The sequence below is a fragment of the Chaetura pelagica genome, unplaced genomic scaffold, assembly GCF_000747805.2.
Source record: "Chaetura pelagica isolate M959 unplaced genomic scaffold, ChaPel_1.0 scaffold76, whole genome shotgun sequence".
In the NCBI taxonomy this organism is placed as follows: Eukaryota; Metazoa; Chordata; class Aves; order Apodiformes; family Apodidae; genus Chaetura; species Chaetura pelagica.
This window is the reverse complement of record NW_009970723.1, coordinates 9325706-9347006: the sequence shown is the minus strand read 5'-3', so window position 1 is coordinate 9347006 and position 21301 is coordinate 9325706. Positions and strand designations below refer to the sequence as shown.

At 39.3% G+C, this 21301-nt stretch overlaps 1 protein-coding gene across 1 annotated transcript in view; it reads left to right on the top strand.

The window, feature by feature from the left end:
- STK3 (serine/threonine kinase 3) overlaps positions 1-21301 on the top strand; it is a 126287-nt gene that overhangs the window by 8629 nt on the left and 96357 nt on the right. Inside the window, exons 4-6 of the mRNA XM_010006520.1 lie at positions 3757-3871; positions 18674-18838; positions 19270-19437. Coding sequence (XP_010004822.1) covers positions 3757-3871; positions 18674-18838; positions 19270-19437 — 448 coding nt within the window. The remainder of the gene's footprint in view (positions 1-3756; positions 3872-18673; positions 18839-19269; positions 19438-21301) is intronic.

Here is a 21301-nt window from a genome sequence, read left to right as displayed (position 1 = left end):
ATTTGCCAGGCTGGCCAATTGTTTGGGTTTTTTTAACAGATACAGATTAAAAAGGAAGGAAAAATCTTATTTTTCTGCTTAAATGTGGAACTGGATTTGATCTCCAGAGTAGGTCCTTGACTCTTCCTGTGCATGAGAGAGGAGTTAAAATACATTTCCTTTGATTCTTCTTGTTATGCTCTTAATTCTTTTTATCTCCTTTTCTTAATTTCTTTCCCCTTACCTAAAGGAAGACACTGAATAAGGTGGAAAACGGCACCTTATGAATTCTTAGAGTTTTTCTGTGGAGTCAGTGATAGGATAGCAGCTCTTACTCACTGCATAGGCTTGAGCCACCTGAGCTGACTGGAAGCAGAAGGGTAGGCTGTAGTGTGTGTATGTCTGTTAGTACTAGATTGGGATTGAAATAGGTACTAAAAACAAATGTCTGTGAAATATCCTGACAGAGAAAATAAGTGCTGAGACTTGAGAATCTTCTAAATTTTCATGTTTCTTTCTGTACTATGCTTCTTGTGCCATTTTCATTCTTCATTAGTCCTAGGTGGGCCTACTTAGACTTACTCTTGTGTTCTCTGTTCTGCCCCTTTTCTCTGCCCTTTTTCTTTGTTTAATGCTTTTCTGGGAACAACATGTTGCATTTAGACTCTACCGGATAGGTTCTGCTGTATAGCTTTGTATATACTGTTTAACTATTTTTTAAGATTAAGATTTCAGAGTTTTAGAACACAAACTCTTATTGGACAAGATGCAGCCATTCTCTGGTTGAAAAGAAGGGTTAGGCTGCAGCTCAGCATCATGTGCTTGTACATGTGTGGTGTGCCTTCATGCAAATGTAGTGAGTACTGATGGGAGGGGGATGATGCACTTTTTAGTACTTGATTTTCACACTTGGTGATTCCACAGATATTACAGAAAAGCACTGAGCTGTTGCAGCATCTCAGATAAAAGATCATAAAATCTTAACACTGTACCCTTCCTTTCTTCTCCATGCCAGTTTCTAGAACTAGCTAGAGTGTATGTGCTTGTCACAGTTTGACTCGGGTCCGACAACAATGCTCTCGATCCCCTCCCCCTCCCACCCAGGTAGGGAAGGAGAGAGTGAAAAAGAGAGAGAGACTTGGCTGGATTGAAAACTAAACTACACAGCTTTAATTAAAACCCTAATGAATCATACAAGAAAGTATATATACAATTATGTACAAATATATTTAGGTATGGGCAAAAACCTCTTGCCTCCCCCCACCCCAGCAACTCCCACAGCACTTCCCTGAACTGGGAAGAGTCCCGAGGAATCCCGAAGCTGCTGCTGGAGAAAGCAGAGAGTTATGGGGGTCACAAGAGATCAAGCCTGAGGATTGACGGTGATGGATGAACAGAGTCCTCCATGGACGCCGGCCATGGACGGAAGAGAAGGGAGAAGAAGGAAGGAAGTTGTCTTTTGTGATCTCTGACCTTCCTTTGAGCTTACGTAGATATATGGAATGGAATATCTTTGGCCAATTTTGCTGTCCGTCTAACTCAGCCTCCTACGGGGGGGTCACAGATCTCCCCATAGTGTCTGAGCCGGCAGAGTGCAGGTGCAGCCTTGAAGCCTCAGTAGTTAGCAAAACATTCCACTGTCTTATCAGCCTAGCAGAACACACTGTTGCTAGTTACAAGAAAGCTCACTGAAGGAAAAAAAAATCAGTAAAAAGAAAAATTGGCTTCATCCTGGCTCAAACCAGGACAGTGCTGAAGCTCTTCTAAGGGGAGAAATGTAGTTAACTTGGACAAGGCTTTAAGCAAATACAGCATTTTGAGATTCCACATCACTTGATGTTTTAAAAAGACTATCATGTCCTGATTTGAAATAATACACAATTTCTGCTGGGGATACTAGCATAGTGTAAATCTGGCAAGAGATAGTAATGAAAATCTGTGAGTTTTCTGCAGAACTATTATTAACTGTGCTCACTTGAGGAATTTATAAGAGGCAAGATCAGTACATTGTACTTCTTTGGTAGATATTTTGACAAGTTATGAGGGAATTTACTCACCTTATCTTCGGTAAAGGCAAGTTCCTATAGTACTAACAGATGCTCCTTTATGAAGTAGTTCACCAGTAGTTTTGACCTGTCTATAAAAAGATAGCGTGTTGCAGGAGCCAACTATAGGTCCCTGCTTTTTCTTACATCTGTTTTCTAACAAAAAATATTGCTGCTAAACATGCTGATCTTAAAAGACAGTTCCTTGCTCAAAAACAAAATAGTGTTTGATTCCACCCCACAATGCAGGCATTCTGACCAGAAGCCACTGAGATCTCAGTATCTTCCTGACTGTGTGGGAGTTGGACAGCAATTTAACTGTAACCTCCTGTGCCTAAGTTTTTGCAAAAACACCCTCCAACCTTTTATTTCCATAAATACACGATCTAATAACTCTTCTGAAGAAGGATCCTTATGTTTACTACTTCTGTTTCTGCCTTTCTTTTGCAAGTGCCTCTGAGAAAGTGTTATGTCAAGTGACAGAGCACAGCAGTATGTTCTATTATGAGACACTTTAATATGAAAAAGCATAGGCAAATTCAGAAGTTTTATTCAAACCAGTGCTGGATTCTGTTTAATATGAAAGTCTAGATTTGTACTTGAAATAAGTTTGTGCTTGCAAAACCAGGAAAACATGGGTGAGTTTTCATGTTGTTTTGCTCAGGAAATAAGAACAGCAAGGCAATTTTTTTTTTTTAAGAAGTGAAACATACAATAGCTTTGTGAGGAGAGTTAAAAGTTAAGAGGGGACTTAAAGGAGGGGAAAACAAAGCAAAGCTTCGTATTTGAAGATAACTGGAAGCTTGTGATACATGTAGTAGCACTCAAGAGTTGTGGCAGGGCCAATCCCAAGCACAAATATAGATTGAGCAGAGAATAGATTGAGAACACCTTTGGTTGATTGGTAACCTCAGCAAGTTGGTAAAGCACCTTTGCGGCCAACCTTATTCTGAGCTGCATCAGAAGCAGCTTAACTACAAGGTCAAGACAGGTGATTCTGCCCCTCCACTTCACTCTTGTGAGACCCCACCTGGACCCTATGTCTGGTTCTGGAGTCAGCAACACAGGAAGAACATGAAGATGTTGGAACAAGTCCAGAGAAGGGCCATGAAGAGGATCCAAGGGCTGGAGCACCTCTGTTATGAAGATGGGCAGAAAGAGTTGGGGCTGTTCAGTCTGGAGAAGAGAGGGCTCTGGGGAGGTCTTGTAGCAACCTTCAGGTACCAGAAAGGGGCCTACAGAAAAGCCAGGGAGGTAGTTTTTATAAGGGCATATAGTGAGAGGACAAGGAGTAATGGCTTTAAACTGGAAGAGGGTAGATATAAGGAAGATGTTCTTCACCATGAGGGTGATGAGACACTAAAACATGTTGCCAAGAGATGTTGTGGATGTCCTTATCATTCGAAGTGTTCAAGGCCAGGTTGGACAGGACTTGCAGCAACCTGGTCTAATGGGAGTTGTCTCTGCTCATGCAGGTTTGGAACTTGATGATCTTTAAGGTCCCTTTCAATCCAAACCATTTTATGATCTGATGATAATTTTATTAAGCAGTCAGACTTCATTCTAACAAGACACTGATTAACTAACTTAATTACAATTTAAAAATGCATTAGATTACACTTGCTCTTTAGCTGTGTTAGTGTGTATCAAATTAATTTTTAATGACGCATGTGATGATGATTTTTTTTCCCCTCCTAAGAATTCATATTTATTTATTTATTTTCCCATCTAGTCCCTATGTTGTCAAATATTATGGCAGCTACTTTAAGAACACAGATCTATGGATTGTAATGGAATATTGTGGAGCTGGCTCTGTTTCGGACATAATTAGACTTCGTAATAAAACGGTGAGTTTTTTTCAAAAATGTTTAATGCTTACAAAAATTAAACTGAATTATGACTGGAAGCCAGAATAAAAGTCAGAGTTATAAGACACACCCCTTAGCATCATCCAAGATCATATCTGTGCCTTGGTTCTTCAGGAAGAACAGGCTCCTGCAGTTTCTCTGTCTTTCTGTTCCTCTGTGGAATGCTCATCAGCAGAAGCAAATACATTTTTGAAATAAGAAAACCTGTAAGTTTCTTGAAAATTACTGCTTTGTACAAACTGTGTGTCTCTTTCCCATACCTCTTAAAACTCACAGTCTGTCAGCAAGCCATTTAGTACATGCATGGTTTAAAAACAGGCATAGAATTATTGTGCTCCCACTCAGTAATTGGGAAGCATGAGAAGTAATTGGCATTACTCAAGAAATGAGAGGAGGAAGAGATGTCAATTAAGGAACGTGAGAGGAAACCAAAACGAAGGGTTGTATGGAAGAGTCTTAATGGGCTTATAAGAGCAGTAATGTAGGAGAGGATACAAACCTCTAGGAAACAGGCTTTGTTAGTTCTGCATTCTCTGCAAAATGTTTTGTTGCATATGTAAAATAATTTATAGTTCCTTTGAGTCCACTGTTTTCAGTAGTGGGCTGTAACAGAGAGTATTTGTATTATCAACAAGTTCTGTGACATGACCCTCTACTTACTAGTTCTTTTTTTAAATGTGCCTTGAATAGTTCCTTGCACCATACCTGGGAGCAGAGAGGGAAAGAGAAAAAGAAAGAAACAAATCTTTAGGATTAGAAAGTAGGGTGTAAGGGAAAATGTAATTAGGAGTTACTCCAATGTGAGAGAGCTCACCAGACTAGAGGAAGCCTCTTGGGAAAAAATGTCTTGCATCAGGACTGCTGTAATATTGAATTGATGACTGGGGAAAAGACACAATAATGGGAGATTGCTGAAGTTCCTGCAACCTCTAGAACTGGTGTCCTTACAGTTGTATATTATCCAAGGTTTTGAGGAAGAGTCAGTACCCCCAATAAGAAGTAGTAGTCCAGAATTTAAAAAATAAAGTCCAATTTAAAGCAGTGTTTAGAAAAATAAGGAGCAAATTTGTGTGTATATTGATTAAAAAAATGACAGAATTTTTTGTTTTCCAAAATAACATATGTATTTATAAATAGAGCAACTAATATTGTTTGCCTTCTATTAACATAGCAGAGATACTAAAGATTTGAGGGAAAGAGAAGATTGTGTCTCAGAGCAAATGCATACCAATGATCAGACAAACTAACTCTTCTACTGTTGTCTGTGGTTAAAGTTGGTATGATTAAATAATTGAATAATCAATAAATACATGGATACATGTAGTTACGGTAAAGTTAACATGCCTTTTTTGTAAAGGCAAGTGATGCAGTGTGTGGCTAGTAGAGTCCTATAAAGGAGTTGTTTGGCACACAAATGATGCTGGTCTGGATGTGCTTGGTGCTGGAAGGTTTATGGACAGGCTTTCACACCAGGGGCTCTTGAAGAAATTTACCTGTAGGGGAGTAAATGGGGAATTCTGTCATAGGTGGGAAATTTGTTTAAAGGTAGTAAAGAGGATGTGAATAAGTGGTCATTTTGGGAACCCTACATGAGTCTGTGCTATCCTCTATGGAAAAGAGGGTAGAAATACTTACAGGAGAGATTGTACTAGCAGTGTAAGCAGGGAAAGATTTGAAAGGCTTTGTGATACTTGGTGTTTGTGAAAATAACCAGAAGTAAATGTGAAGAAAGACGTTTGGCTTGGTAGGGGAGGCAAAGTCTTTAAATACATGTTCAGGAGCACTTCAGCTTAATCTTTAGAAGTAATTGAAAAGTAAAGGCGTTGCCAAAGTTTATAATAGTGTCGAGGCCATAACAGAACTGTGGAAGTTAGAGAAAGGTGACAAGCATGATCAGAAGCAAAGAGTACTGCTCTAGAAGGAGATACTAAGTGGATTAGGATACTTCTGTGTTGAGCAGAGGTACATGGATGGAGAGACATGGTAGAAGGTTTTGAAAACCATGAGTAGTACAAAGAAGATAAGATATGGTTATGCACTGTTTATTACAAAACAATGGATTACTTTGTTATTAGAACCAAAGCAAAATATTTTTCTCTACACCTGGTGGTAAGTTCTACTGTATAGTTATAGAAGATCTTAGAGTTGCTAAGAGTTTATATTCAAAAGAGAATCGAATAAGGCTGGGGAAGAAATGGCTGTGGTTGAACACAAATATTTAATGACTGGAGCAGGAAATCAGTGTGCTTCAGATCTCTGAGAATGTGAATGTCACTGTTTATCTGACATGTGCTTACCTTATTCTGTAGGTACCTACTATAGGCCACTGATGAAAACAGCCTGCCAGGCTAGATATAACTTTTTTTTCTGTCTTGGGATAGGATGTGTTCTGATGTATACAACAGAAGCACCAAAGCCTATTCCTCAGTTTTTTACTTGCCATGCCTCTGTCTTGCAAGAATTGGAAGATTTAGGCAGAGGCTTTGGACTTGTTTTCCAAAGTCTCTTGCTCGTTGAGGTCACCCGGACTTCTGGTGGAAAGCTTGTGATTGTGTTACTGGAATGATTCATACTTCAGTGTAAAGGTCGTTAGGATCATCATATCAGAATAAGTTGTCTGTCAGAAAAAGGTGTCTGTCCCCTCGTCTTTGTGGAGTAAACATTACTATGAATTTGCCTTTGTTGTTAATCTTTAAATCTAAGAAGCTAGTGATCTTGTTTTTCTGTATCTGTGTTTCCTTTACTTGTTCTGTTGTTTGTCTAGAAAGTGTACAGCACTGGGCTTTGCTCTAGGGGACCAAAACTGAGAGAAGCAGTATTCCAAGTTAAGAACATTTCTAGTGACTGTTGGGAGCCTGTTCATATCAAGAAGTTTTCAGCTTGACAGGAGCATGTTCTTGTCCAAGAGGCTCAAGCCACTGTTTGAAGTTAAATTAACCTCTGGAGTTCTGCCCTGGAGTTTTCTAGTGTGGCAGGCAGAGATCAGCAGCACTGGAGCAAGCCTCTTTTGCTTGTGAGCTCATCTGTGGTGTGCTTGCTCATCAGTCCAAGGCAGCAGAGCTGTTTATCTAGTTTTGTCTGCTTTTCTCAGAGACTGATTTGGGAGGTATGTGTATCCTATGCAGTCAAACTGTGGTTTGCTGCCAAAAAAGGCAGTTCCACTCTTATCCTCCAACCTGACTGATGTGTTCCTACGTTTTCCATGTATTAGATGCAGTGATTGTGTGGCTGCAGGGTGATCTTGGATAAGCTTGACGATCCAATGGGGGAACCTTTTCCTCTCTAGTCTGTCCTTCCCAGCCTGTTGTGAGCTAATTTGGAATTTATCAAGCCACTGTGCTGCCATAATCTGAAGAGAGACATTAGGAATGAACAGTGGGGAAAGGGAAGGAGGAATGAGACAGACTTTAACAGTGGCAGTAGAATGAGATAATTACAATATGAAGCAATGCTTTAAATCCTGCTGGCTCTATTAACATATTGGGGAGTACTGACACCAGCAATCCTGTCTCTCTACTGACAGTTTAGGGTGCATTTGCTCATGCACTGATCATGATTAACCAAGTAATTCTCATGCTGTCTCCTTTGGGGACCAAATTCAGGTGACTGTAGCATACCAGGTAGTGGTTATGTAGGAGGTTTATGAGACAAAACCTTCTTGTTTGGGACAGTATTGTAAGTGACAAGTGTAGCAATATACTACTGTACAAGAGGTGTGCTGTTGGGTCCCAAAGTAGGCAAAGAAATATCAGAAATCCATATGGTGGGCAGTCTTAAAACTGTTATTAGCCATGTACTGTTAAAATGGTTAGCATCGTATAATTCACAGGCTTTCTGTTTTTAAAATGTGCTCCTTGGAAGAAGGCTTCTAAAATATTGCTTCAGTTGTATTGGCTGTCTTTGCTGGGTTTTATGATCTTTATATTTGCTACTGATCTCTTTCTGCAGTTGGGTCACTGCTAAAAGCTGAGAGAGGCTATAATATGGTGAGGAGGGGATAGAATTTTCATGGTTTTTTCCTAATTTGTACAGATTGTTCAGTTACATACTCAACTCTTCCTCCCCACCCTCCCCCACCTTTCAGAAGGCAAACTTAGTGAGATTTTAGAATGGCAAAAGTTGCATTCATGGCTTGAAGTCAATTACTCATTTTTCAATTTGAGCTGCTAAAGATTTTTCAAAGAAAATATTTAGAATTACATAATGTAAGCAACAGCTTTTTTTGCCCTCCTTGTATATAATTTTCAGTACTGCCAGTTTTAAGTTGCTAAAACAGTAAAATGACCATGTAAACACAGAATATAAAAAAAAATACTGATGTTTTCCACATAGAAATAGCTGTTTAAATTAATGTTTAATCAAGACAGTCCTCTATTAGTACCTAATATACACCTCACATCACAATACACTTATTCTTGTTACAGAAAATGGTGGAAGTGTAACCTTATTATCTCCCCACAACACTCTTACCCCTCAAAGAACCCCATCATTGTTTGCCTTGGAGAGCCAGAAGTATCAGCTGAATTATTAATGTATTTCCAGTTTGAGTCAATCAGTCTCTCTGCATATAAAATTCTAATCCAGGAGATAGTTTGTCTCAATCTAAGGGATTAACACCAAGTTTCATTAAGGTCAGAACATACATCCTTCCATATATATTTTATTTTACAATAAAGAATGTGTTTAAAGTTGGAATGCATGTATTGCTCTATATTATGGTGAGGAAGGGGAAGAAATCTAGAAAAACTGGAGATAAAAGTTACTCTGTTGAAATTGGGTGTTACAAAAATTGGTTTTACAAGTGCTAAATGAAGAGGAGTACTTACTTTCCCTGACTTAGCTGAATGTCCTCTCCTAATGAGAGATCAATATATAGTGAGCATTCCCTGCTCACTTGTCTTCAGCGTGTCTATTTAAGCCACTCTAGAACCTTTTCTGCAGCAATGCTACTTACCCCATTAATCCTCAACCCATACTGTTCATGGTATAGGATTCTTCTGTCCTAGATGTGGGACTTGGCCATTGTTGAACTTGTCAACCTAATTTCTCCAGCTCATTGAGATCCCTCTGAGTGGAAGCCCTGCCTTTTAGTGTATTGACAGTTTCCCTCCTTTTTCATGTTATCCACAGACATGACAAGGGTGTGTGTTCTAGCTCACCGTCCAGATTTTTGGTGAAGATGTTGGAGTATTCACTCTAGTACCAGCCTCTGAAGAATAAGCTGGCTGTTGGTTACATTTTCAACCCCCATTGAGCCCACCAGTCCAACCAGTTGTTCTTCACCTTTTCCCTGTGGTGCTTCAGACTGGCTAAAAAGATACTGTTGGAGATTGTCAACAGCATTTGTAAAGTCAAACTAAATCACATCATCAGCTCTATCCTCATCCTCAGAGGAAAGTAGCCAGGTTAGTTTGACGTTATTTCCTTCTGGTAAACTTGTGCTGGCTATTTCCAAGCACCATTTTACCCTTTGTGTGTCTAGAAATTAGCTTCTCTGAGGATTTCCTCCATGATATCCTAAGGACTGAGGATAAGCAGGCCAGCCTGTAATTCCTCAAATCATTCTTTTCATGTTTTTTGAAGATGGTGTCATAAGGGACATCCCTTATTGCTGTAACTTTTAAAGCTGATAAGAAGTAGCCTTGAGTTAGCACTAGCTGTCTCCTTGACACCTTTGTCTGTTCCCATGGACTTAAATTTGTCCAATTTACTAGGGTAATTCTTAACTTCTTCGACTTTTGCTACTAGGCAGAGACATCTGAGAGCCAGAGAAAACCTACTAAGGACTGATGCAAAGAAGATGCTTAGAAGACTTCTGTGTTGTCAATAGATGGACAACCCATTTATCAGTAGGCCAGTGCTTTTCTTATGTGTGTTTTTTTTTCTTCCCCCTCCTTGTATATAGACCAATAAAAGCTCTTTTTGATATTCTCTCTGTTGCTTTCCAGTTTCAATGCCCACCCTATGCCCCAAGCTGTGGCCTTCCTAATTCTGCTTCTGAGTATCCAGGCAAGGCTGCTTTATTTGTCTCTTCCTGTTTCTGTCTCTTATATGCTTTGCTTTTTACACTTTAGCTTAGCCAGGAGTTCCTAGTTCATTCAGGATGGCCTCCTGCTCTGCATACTAGGTATCTTGTATGTCAGGAAGGACTGTTTTCTTACTTTGAGGAGGTTGCCCTTGATGCTTCACCAGTTCTTTGAGGTTCCATTGCCCTTTTAGGGCAGCATGTCCTGGGATCCCAACTACTAGTTCCTCTAAAAAGCTGAGGTTTACTCTCTGGAAATATTGTTCTGTGACTTCCTTTTGTCATTTCCCTCTATAACTTAACCTCCAACATCTTGTAGTTGTTCTCAAGGCTGCCTCTGCCATCCCTGGTGAGTTCTCACTCTACTCATGAATAGCTGTTTTAGTGGAACACCTCCTGTTGTGGGCCTGTACAGCACCAGCATTAAAAATTATTGTTGATCCTGTATTTGTTTGGTACCCTGCCAACAGGTATTGAGGTGGTTGACCATTGCAGCCTCCCTCCCTCCCCCGTCAGTGGCCTATGATCAGAGGCTTCTTTCATTGTTGAGGATGACTTATCAACTTTCCCTTTTTGGTGGGGTAGTTTGTAGTGGGTGCCATGATGGCATCTGTCTTTTGGGCTACGCTTCTGATTTTGACCTATAAAATCTGAACAAGTTGAAGTGTTCTGTGGCAGAGCTGCATGCTTGTGTGTATCTCAACCCTTCACCCTTGTGATGAGCCTGCATCCATCTAACTGTGTGAGCTATCCTGTTGTGTCTCTAATTCCAGTGACTTCATAGCTGTCTGCATCACAGCAGACTGGCAGTTCCTCCTGCTTGCATCACAGGCTGTATACTTTCATGCACAGGGTTTCAAATGTACCTGTCTGCCTTACTTTCTCTCAAAGGGAGTGAGGAAAACCTCCTGTGGAACCTTGTCTGATATGTTATTCCCCATTCTCTGCTTCTCCACTTACCTGAAGACTTTGGTGTCTGTTTCTGGTGAACCTAGATTAAAGCTGTTTTCATTAGTTTAGCAAGCCTATTGGCAAAGATACTCTTGACCTCCTTTGCCAGGTATGTCCTGTTTCTGAAGGATATTGTCATCTTCTCCCCTGTTCTTTCATCTCTTCTGTATCTCAGCTGCTTTGTTAGTTTATCTTTGTCTTCACATAAGTAAAGACTAGAAGAGGTATGCACTTGCGGTAAGATCAGCGATGTTCAAGCTGCATAGCTTCTGGTGGGAGAACGATTGTAGCGTTGTGCCTTTATCTGCCATGAGAGTGGATTTACCCACTGTACTGGACCTAATAAGACGGTTGAGATGCAGTGATCTGATACTTCTTGGAAACATCAGGCTTAATGTGTGTGTATTAGTGCAAAAAGAGCAGCTGGGGATGGACTTAAGCAGTTAAAACCATTCAGCTGACCCAAATCCTTGCAGAGGGGCCCTCAGGAAGAAGAATATTTGACTGAGAGCAGAGGACCTGTGTATGAGTTGTCCCAACAGCTGCATGGATTAGGTAGTGTGTGATAGACTGCATACATGCACCCTTAAGTCTCCCTTGTGTGGCATCTGTAGCTGGTTAGATGTAAATGTGTGGATTAGCTGGTCTCCTAATAGAAGTGAAACACCTGAATTTGCTGAGATCTGCTTGCTTCAAATTTCCATTTTGAAGGTTGGATTCATAGTTCATGTTTTATGCAGGCTGTTGTAACATTGTTCAACTTTGTAATTTACATTAATTTTAATAAAGAACTTGCATGTGATTTTGATGATGAAGGATTTTAAACTGCTTTGCAGCTGACTCGTATTTAGATGGTAGCATCAACCCAGCGAAGGGACACAGCTTAGACAATTAGAACTAGCCAAAGTTACCAAGCAGCTAGATGTTCCACAGGATTTTAAGTTAGAATATTGCCACAACTGGAAATAAAAAATGAAGTAACAAGATAACAACTGTGAAATTATACTAAGGTGCAAGGTATAAAATGTGCTGTGCTGATGGGAGAATGATGCTGTATGTTTAAAAGCTCAGAATAAAATAAATGGACTGATTCAACAGGAAACATAGTACCCATATAGTTTGATCAGGAGTAGCACAGTGTAAGAACCATGCATCCAGACCAGTATAGCAACACTGGCTGTAACACATTCCTAGTATTAAAATGGGAAAGACTTGTTTCTTTTACTAGTACTGTGGGGTTGTTATCAATAGCATTACTTGATGTCAACATCAAACTACTTTTAGAACTAGAGAGTAGTGGATATTAAATAGACTCCAGGTTGTATGCAGTGACACGGCGTGTTATGGGCAAAGCCTATACTTAGCTGTTTCCTTTGGAAGTTGAAAGTTACTTGTAGGGACACAGGGACTACACCACCTATGTAGTAACTTTTAACCATCCTTACGAGGAGAGCCTGTGATTTAGGGTGTAGAAGGAATGAGACACAATTAGGAAGTATTTTGATGTGAATTTTAAAGAGTTTATTTGTGCTTTTATAAGATTTTATGAATAAAAAAATGGTTTGAGAAACTTTGGATCTGTTTTTGTATAGTTTGGTCCCTTGTTGCTTGCAACAATTGGTACGTTCAGAAAACATATCTGCCTCACCTGTTCCCTCAAGTTGCATCAGACTTGCCTTAGTTTATGTGCCAGCTAGTCTTGGTATAGTATGAAGAGCAGCTATACATTGTGTTTTGTTGTATTATATAAAAATACATTTTTATTTTTTTTAATTTGTCATGGTTTGAGTTCAACACGACAAAAAAGGAACAACTCAGCTCCTTCCTCCCCAGCACACACACACACACACACTCTGGGATGAGGAGGACAAAGCTCATGAGTTGAGACAAAGGACAAGGAGGGTTCTTCACTGATTAAGGTCCAGGACAAAACAGACTCAATTTGGGGAAAAAATAATAACTTAATTTCACACTAATCAAGCACACACAGGACACAAACAACACAAAGAGCAAGGCTTGCATATGTTACCCCCACTCCTCCCTTCTTCCCAGGTCCAAATTCCTTTGTTCCTGGTTTATCTCCCTCCTTCCCCCCAGTGGCACAGGGGAACAAGGGATGGGGTTTAGAGTCAGTTCTCAGGCTGGGGGGTTCCTGCTCTTCCTTCCTCCTCAGGAAGAAGGATTCCTTACAGTCTTGCCCTGCTGCCCCATGGAGTCCCTCTCATGGGAGAGAGTCCTTCATGAACCTCTCCTTCATGAGTCCTTCCCACGACGTCCAGAGCTGCTCCTGCCTGGGCTTCCCATAGAGTCAGGGTCTGCTTTGGAAACAAATTCCCCTGGTGCTGGGGTCTTCCAAAGCTGCACAATCAGAGACCACTGGCAGCAAATCCTCTGGCCACAAAATCCAAGTCCAGTGGCCAAGTTCACCCCTCCTGGCACCTTCAGGGAATGTTCCACCACGTTGCCCCACGAGTGCAGGGGCGCAGCTGCTACCTTGCCATGGGTTGCAGGGAAACTTCTGCTAGGGCACCTTCTTCCCCTTCTTCCTCTCCAACCACCAGCACCCTCTCCCCCTCCAGCACAGCTCTTCTCCCTCAAGTGCTTCTCTGCTCAGGTGTTATGTTGATTCTTTTGTATGTTAGTCGCTGAGGCACATCTATTGTCCCTCTAATGGATCTTTGGCTGGGCTTTGGGGCAGGGGGAGCTTCTCAGCCTCTTACTGGAGCTACTCGTGTGGCCCTTCCCTGCTACCAAAAAACCCACCAAACCGGAAAAATATTTCTCAATAAAACCTGCACTTCCCTTCCTCAGGAAGCTGTAGAGAGCAATGAGGTTGCTCTTCAGCCTCCTTTACTCCAAACTAGACAAACCCAAAGTCCTCACCTTTTCCTCATAGGACATTTCTTCCAGCCCTTTTACCATCTTTGTTGCCCTCTTCTGGATACATTCAGATCCCCTAACATTCTTCTTAAATAATGGGGCCCAGAGCTGCACAAAGTGGTCAAGGTGAGGCTGCACCAATGCTGAACACAGCGGGATAATTACCTCTTGTGACGGGATGGTCATTCTGTGTTTGATGCCCCCAGGATGCAGTTTGCCCTCGTGCCTGCCAGGGCACACAGCTGGCTCCTATCGAACCTGCTGTCAACCTGCACTCCCAGATCCTTTCCTGCAGGGCTGCTCTCTCGCCACTCCTTTTATCCTTATCCCTGGAATTGTTCTGTCCCAGGTGTAGAATCCAGCATTTGGACTTGTTTGGACATGTCATTTTCTGCGTAGCCCTCTAAGCACAGTTTCTCATAATACTTGTTTTTAGGTGAAAGTGGGCACTAAGCTGTAAGTCTATTGCTACATATTTGTCAGTGCTCAGGATACTTTTTTTGTACATTAAGGACTACCTGTATTGAAGTCTTTGGAGATTCAGGAAGTTGTATTGTTTCTGAACTGGGATGAATTTGACGGAGCTCTGGCAGAAAGTGTTACGCACAACATGTCATAAACCACCATGATACAGCAATTTTAACAGCCAGAGCTTTAATTGCCTGTAGTTTTAACCTTCAGCTAATCATAGTTTTAGTGTACTTCACAAAATTATTAGCTCACGTAAGGAGGATTGTCTCTTTCTCTAGATAATCTTCTGGCAATACTTCATTTTATTTTTCAGTTGATTTAAAGTCCTTTCTTGCTCGACTTCAGATTGGGTAGGTGGTTTTACTCCCTTGGTGCAATACCAGAAAGCTGTCTTGTTTAGCTGCTTGTAACAGGGTTTTCAGTTTTCCTGGCATACAGTCCTTTGAAGCAGCATAGTAGTCCGCATTAAGTAGTACAAATAAAGGCTTTGAGCAGTGTGCCACTGAATAGAAACACTGAGACATCCTGGAGATAAATGGCAGGCAAGGAATGCATAAAGTGCAGCAGAGGCAGTCCTTGCTGTGGAGCATGGAGCTAATGACACCATCAATTTAATCCTTTGCTTGTACAGGGAAAGGTTTATAAAAGTCACTGGGACTCCAAGTATAGCAATGCCAATCCAAGCAGCTTCTACTCCACTTCATCCTTGTTGACTGTGCCTTGAATTGAATCAGTGAACTGATTTGTTGGAGAAATAATTTGGCAGGCAGGTTTATTTTTACCTAGGGTCAGTTACAGTTATTCAGTGGAAGGGCGGACACACAGTGGGAATTACTGCTGCAGGTTGCAGTGAAAGGAGGGACTGGAGCTTGGCACTGGTGTTTAAATAAATGCATGTGTAACCGTGCCCTTGGGCTCCATGCCCAGGCTTTATGGCGTTGGATAGAAACTGGAATAGGGAAATGGTCCCATTTGTTAAATAATTAAAACTTTAGAATAATGAATTGCAGAATCGTTTTGGTTGAAAAAGACCTTTAAGACCATAAAGTCCAGCCATTAACTTATAACACTGCTAAGTCCACAACTAACCCATGTCCCTAAGCACCACATCTACATGTCTTTTAAATACCTCCAGGGATGGTGACTTGACCACTTCCCAGGGCAGCCTTTTTCAGTGTCTGGCAACTGTTTAGTAAAGAATTTTTTCTTAATATCTAATCTAGACCTCCCCTGGCACAACTTGAAGCCACTTCCTCATGTCCTGCTGCTTGTAATTTGTGAGGAGAAACCAACACCCTCCTCACTATAACCTTTCAGGTGGCTGTGGAGAGCAGTAAGGTCTCCCCTCAGCCTTTTCTCCAAACTCAACAAACCCAGTGCTCTCAGCTGCTCGTCATAAGATTTGTGCTCTAGACCCTTCACTGGTACTGTTGCCCTTCTTTGGACACACTCCAAAGAAGCCAGTGCTGAAGCACAGAGGGGAAGTACCCAGCTAAATGAGCCCCAGCTGCTGTGATAGCGAGAAGCCAGAATGTAACTGCCCATGCTTGGGTCTCTGGGTTTTACCATGCAGCTGCTGCTCAGCTCTTTCCAGTCCGTTAGGGCAGCCAACCTCAGCAGCAAAGTGAAACCCAGAGCTGCTAGAAACCTGGTTTGCTTTGAGCAGGGAGGTGGTTGGACTTGTGTGCATCATTTGCACTCTTAAAGGGTACAGTGTTGTTTTTTTTTAAAATTCAAAACTTGTAATAATTTGAAATAGCCATCTCAGACACCTTTGTAATAAAATCAACCAGTCACACTTTCCTCCCTCAGCAAATCACTGGCTTAAAATACAGGCTGGCATCAAACTTGTTATGAGCAACTCGAGTACAGGTAATTTTGCTAACAAACTTTTTTTTCCTTTTCTGTCAAGTCATTCTGTTGGCTTAGAGTGAACTATGAGTGGGGTTTTTTGTTTCTTGTGGGATGTGGGCTTTTTTTGTTTGTTTTTTGTTTCTGTGGGTTTTTGTTTGTTTTGTTTTTCTTCTTCTTTTTTCCTTTTTTTTTGGAGGGAGGTGCAGACATGTAGCAGCACGTTCAAAACTGAAACTGGAAGAAATTGCTAGTGCTCAGTTTACTTTCTGTGTAGGATTGGAAATGTAGAGAAAGAGGGGGAAAATGCAACCCAGTATTGCAGTCAAATTAGAGTATTCCTCTTCAGTTTTGCAGTTAATTGAATTTCTGAGAATGTGTCAAATTCATATGCTCAGTTCTTATATTGAAACATTGATGTTCTGTAATTGAACAGCATTTCAGTTGCATGAATAGTTTCTTTTTATTTCCATGAGAAATTGCATCACATGGAGTGAACTGTGTGTGTGGTTTTGCTTGTACTGTGGAATAAATATTGATGAAAATCTGAGTATTGTTCTCAGGAGGCCTGATACCTGCAAACGATTCACTCTTCTTGCTTCTCTGAGAACACTTGTTCAAGAGCTTATGTGTTCCTATTATGTTGATCTAAAGCAGTGAAGATTCCCAACTGTGCTATCTGAAGGCTTAGTCAATGGTCCATGTAGTTTATGAAGCAGAGAAATGAATGATAAATCCAGCATGTCTGTAAAAGGTAGTATTATGCACTGCTAAATGTTATTTAAAAGAACATGTTTTTTAGAGACCAGACAATACTAGCAGGCTGCAGCTACTTTGAAAGCTTCAGGCTGACATGTTGCATTGTCTTTGCATAGTGGTAGTTTTACTTACTAAAATGTGACTTGTCATGTAAAATATATTCAGGTCCAACTGCGTTAGGATTTCTGTTAGTTCAATAGTACAACTTTACAGTGTGATGGTATGTTACAACATAACTTACTTGGATTATCAATACTTAATATTAAGAACTAACAAAAAACCTATGTATAGACAGCAAACTAATTAACATTGTTGGTAGATACTTAAAAAATACAGTATTTGTGGCTGAAATTGAAGAGCCACACAGTTGATCAGAATGTATTTTCCTATGAGGATACTATGTAGCATTTTTTGAGTGATGCAAGTAATTTAAAAAGAACCCAAAAGTTAAGTGAGCATTCATTCCCTGCATCACTTGACAAGACTAGAAGGTCAATGTAAGAAAAAGTCAGTGGCATCTATCTTAGTCATTCCTGTAATTGTCTACAGTTAAAGGAGTAACTCATAATAGTTACTGACACCTTCCAGCATATGAGTACCCTGACATCCTGGCGGCCCATTTTCAGGGCTGTGTAGGGTTTTAGGTACATCTGTATGGGTGTAGTTCTATCGCTTTTTGTCAGTGTGATGCACAGGAAGTGTGAGAAACAATTATTTTCAAAAAGTAGCATTTATATTATTCTATATATTTATTTATATATTTATATATTTTTATATATTTATATATTTATATATTTATTTATATTATTCTATTTATTTATATTATTCTATATATGATGAAGACCCTAACTGTAAAAGCAACAGTTTGCTTGACAGAAATCAGTAACATTTTGTAAACTAGTTGGGAACTGTTTACACATTTCTATTTCTGCATGCTGTATTATCTTCCTACAGATAATAAGTAGCAAGCTGTCCCTTATGAATTTATTTTTTGAAAGCTTTGTGAAAAGTAATTACTTGGCTATTTCCTGTACACTGTTATCCTTTGGTTTTTGCTGTGTGTGTGTGTTTTTTTATGTTGTTTTTATAAAGAAGCTCTTAGTTCATCCTCTCTAATTTGTAAATTGCCATCAGTGAGAAATAATAGTAGTGCAATTAGGAATAACTGGTGGACAAAAGTTGGTACTATTAATTATAGACTTAACAGGCATTTTGTATGTTGGAGCTTGAGGAATTAAGAAAACAGAGCATTTCTTTAATCTCTTTCTAAATGTAGGACTGTTCTACTTTGTTGGACAATATGTGTAAAGAGCTTAAGGGCATGGGTGTTTGAGGAATAGCTCTAGCCTTCCACAGTAGAGGTGTCTCTTTCTGGGGAAGTATTCTGGTATGTGTCACCTAGTCCAGCAGTGATCACCATTACCTTGTTGTAACAAAGGTAATGCATAACTTGACAACTAATATGTATGATCTTAATGATAGATGTATTAGCTGAGTATAATAGAAACTGTGCAGCAGTCTTTATGAAGGATGTCAACATGTAAAAAGTAGTAACTTTTGATTGACAGGCAAGATAATTTTGCATATTCTGCCATCTGATCTGCACCAGTCAGCCCCTTCTTTAGTTTTGTAGCTTGCTTGGTCTAATTGGACTATATAGATGTGTAAGAATCTACCTATATAGATCAAGTTAGTAGGTTAGGGTTTTGAAATGCAAATGCTGTTGGGCATATTCCTGTGTTTAAGATACCCAAGGTATGTTATTTATAATAATTATGAAATTATCATGTTTTAAATGTATAGACTCTGTGTATATGCCTGAAAATTATTTTGTTTTCTTGCAGCTAACAGAAGATGAAATTGCAACTATTCTGAAATCTACTCTTAAAGGACTTGAATACTTGCACTTCATGAGAAAAATACATAGAGATATAAAAGCTGGAAACATCCTCCTTAACACTGAGGGACATGCAAAATTAGCTGATTTTGGTGTGGCTGGCCAGTTGACAGTAAGTACCTGTGTAAAGATCACTTAAAAATGCTTCAGTGCTTCTAACCATGTTCCTTTATTTTTGTCTTTTTCTTCGGCCTTGAGTTTTGTGTCTGAGGAGGGACTAGTGGAAGTGGTAGAGCTAACATTCTTTATCGTGATGAGCATATAATGTGTTGCAAGACTATTGTGTTTTAATTGTTAATTTTTATATTCTAGTGTACTTCAAGTGCTTGATGATTGCATTTAAAGCTCTTGTTTGATCATTGTCACCTGTTTGACCTCTGTAAGCTGATTGGCTGAATTGGTTTGGTCTTAATTGGAATTCACTACCATTTGACCTTTGGCTAATTGACCTTTGGCTAATTTAACTGTTAAATATAGAATTAGTATCAAAAGAATCTGAAAATAAGCATCGCTGTTTTAATTGTGTAAATTATATGATTACAGGATACAATGGCAAAACGTAACACTGTTATAGGAACTCCGTTTTGGATGGCTCCTGAAGTAATACAAGAGATTGGCTATAACTGTGTGGCAGACATCTGGTCCCTTGGTATCACCTCCATAGAAATGGCTGAAGGAAAGCCTCCCTATGCTGATATTCATCCAATGAGGGTGAGTGTGTGTGGTAGCCTTTTCTTTGCTTTTTAAAACCATACCCCCCCCCAAAAAAAACACCAAACAAAAAACACCCAAAGAACCAACAACAGTCAACCAACTGTATCATAAAAGTGTATGTTTGTGGACGAAGATTTTAAGATTATGGATTTTTACTTCCTGTCTTGCTTCCTATGTACTGTAGTTTGCCTGTGTTCTAATACATCTCTGTAAGGTTTTGGAGTGATTTTTATCTCCACTGGAATGAGAATTAAAGCAATAAGTATCTAATTGATTTGAAGGCAACATATAGAACCTTCTTTCATACTGTACCTGCACTTGGAGAGTTCCATAAACAAGAGGCCATCCTCCTTTGAAAGGCAGTTTTGCAGTAAAAGTGACCTAAAGAAGGACTCAAAATTATCCTATGTGAAAACTGCTAATATTAGTAACCTCTGCCAGTATTTATTTATTACTTACTCTTAAACTCTGTTACTGGATTGGTTTACTTTTTATAAAATAAAATGTAAATAGAATTAGTCACTTTATGAGCAGTAGCAGTTGTAAAAGAATTACTTGGAGAAGTTCAAGGGAAACTGTTTATCTACGAATCACTGTTGCCACTGTTAGTCATGCTTTTATTTTTTTGAAATGAACTATAGAATAGCTGCACTGATTGCACTGGGCATCAATAAATATTCCGTTCTTGAATTGTTTAGATCTAAAGCCCATTTGTTATTAACAAGGCATTTTTTATTACTAAACCAGGGGGTTTTTATCTCTGTGATTTGCTGCAAAAAGGGCAGACATACTAGATTATTTTACTCAGTTCTTGTTTGCTGGTGCCTCATGTATCAGGATATATAATATAAGATGTCCACCACTGTTGAAAGAGAAGGTAACTGTTCAAATATGATTACTGTAAGGTGCTGCATATGTGAGTTCAAGTGTTTTTTAGGGGTGTTTGGTTATTGATTTTTGTTTGTGTGTGCTTTTTGGAGGAGGGATGTTTCCTGAAGTTTAATGGCAACTTGCAGCTAAGTTAAAGCTAGGGAATGTTTTGCAATTAGAGGCATTGCATAAATTTGGAAACAAAGTTTAGTATTTTCCCTGAACAGCATCTTTTTTTTTTTTTTTTTTTTTTTTTTTTTTTTTTTTTTTTTTTTTTTTTTTTTTTCTGTGTAATGCACTTTTTTAAAATTACTTTTTAAATGTAAGATACTTGGATGAAAGCTGATAACAAAATAAGTATCTCTGAAACCTGATTGTTAAGATGAAATAAGATTTAAAAATCAGTTTGAGGAACTACTGGTTACAAATTAAATACATTTGATCATGCTGGGGTTTTTGGTTGTACTTTAAATGAAAATATCTTTACATCTGAGTTCATTTTAGCATCATTATATGTAGTTGCACTAGCTGTTGAAAGGTGAGGACTATTTTATCAGAGAGGATTTTTATACTCATATGGCTGCTTATAAATCAAAGGTCGCTGAGTCTGAAAGCTTGTGAATCTGTTAAATTCTAGTAATCAAATGAGTGCTTTCAAAGGCCAAAGTAATTTAGCACAACAATTCTGGATTACATAGAACATGTGTTCTTGTTAATAAATTACATTATGGTTTTTAAGGCTTGTGTACAGCTAGTACTCTTTTGTACATTTGATACCTAGAGTTTTTCTTAATTTTTATTAGTGAGTTGTTACAGTGGTTAACAAGAAATACACAGATTTAAGTTGCAATAGTTATCCCACTGTCATATGATATAGCTTCACAGGACTTTTGAACATATGTACATGCTTTCCTACTTTGTTTTAGTTATGACGCAGAATTGATACAGGCAAGCATGAAAGCTTGGGCAAATTTTTGTTGCTTTTTCTAGA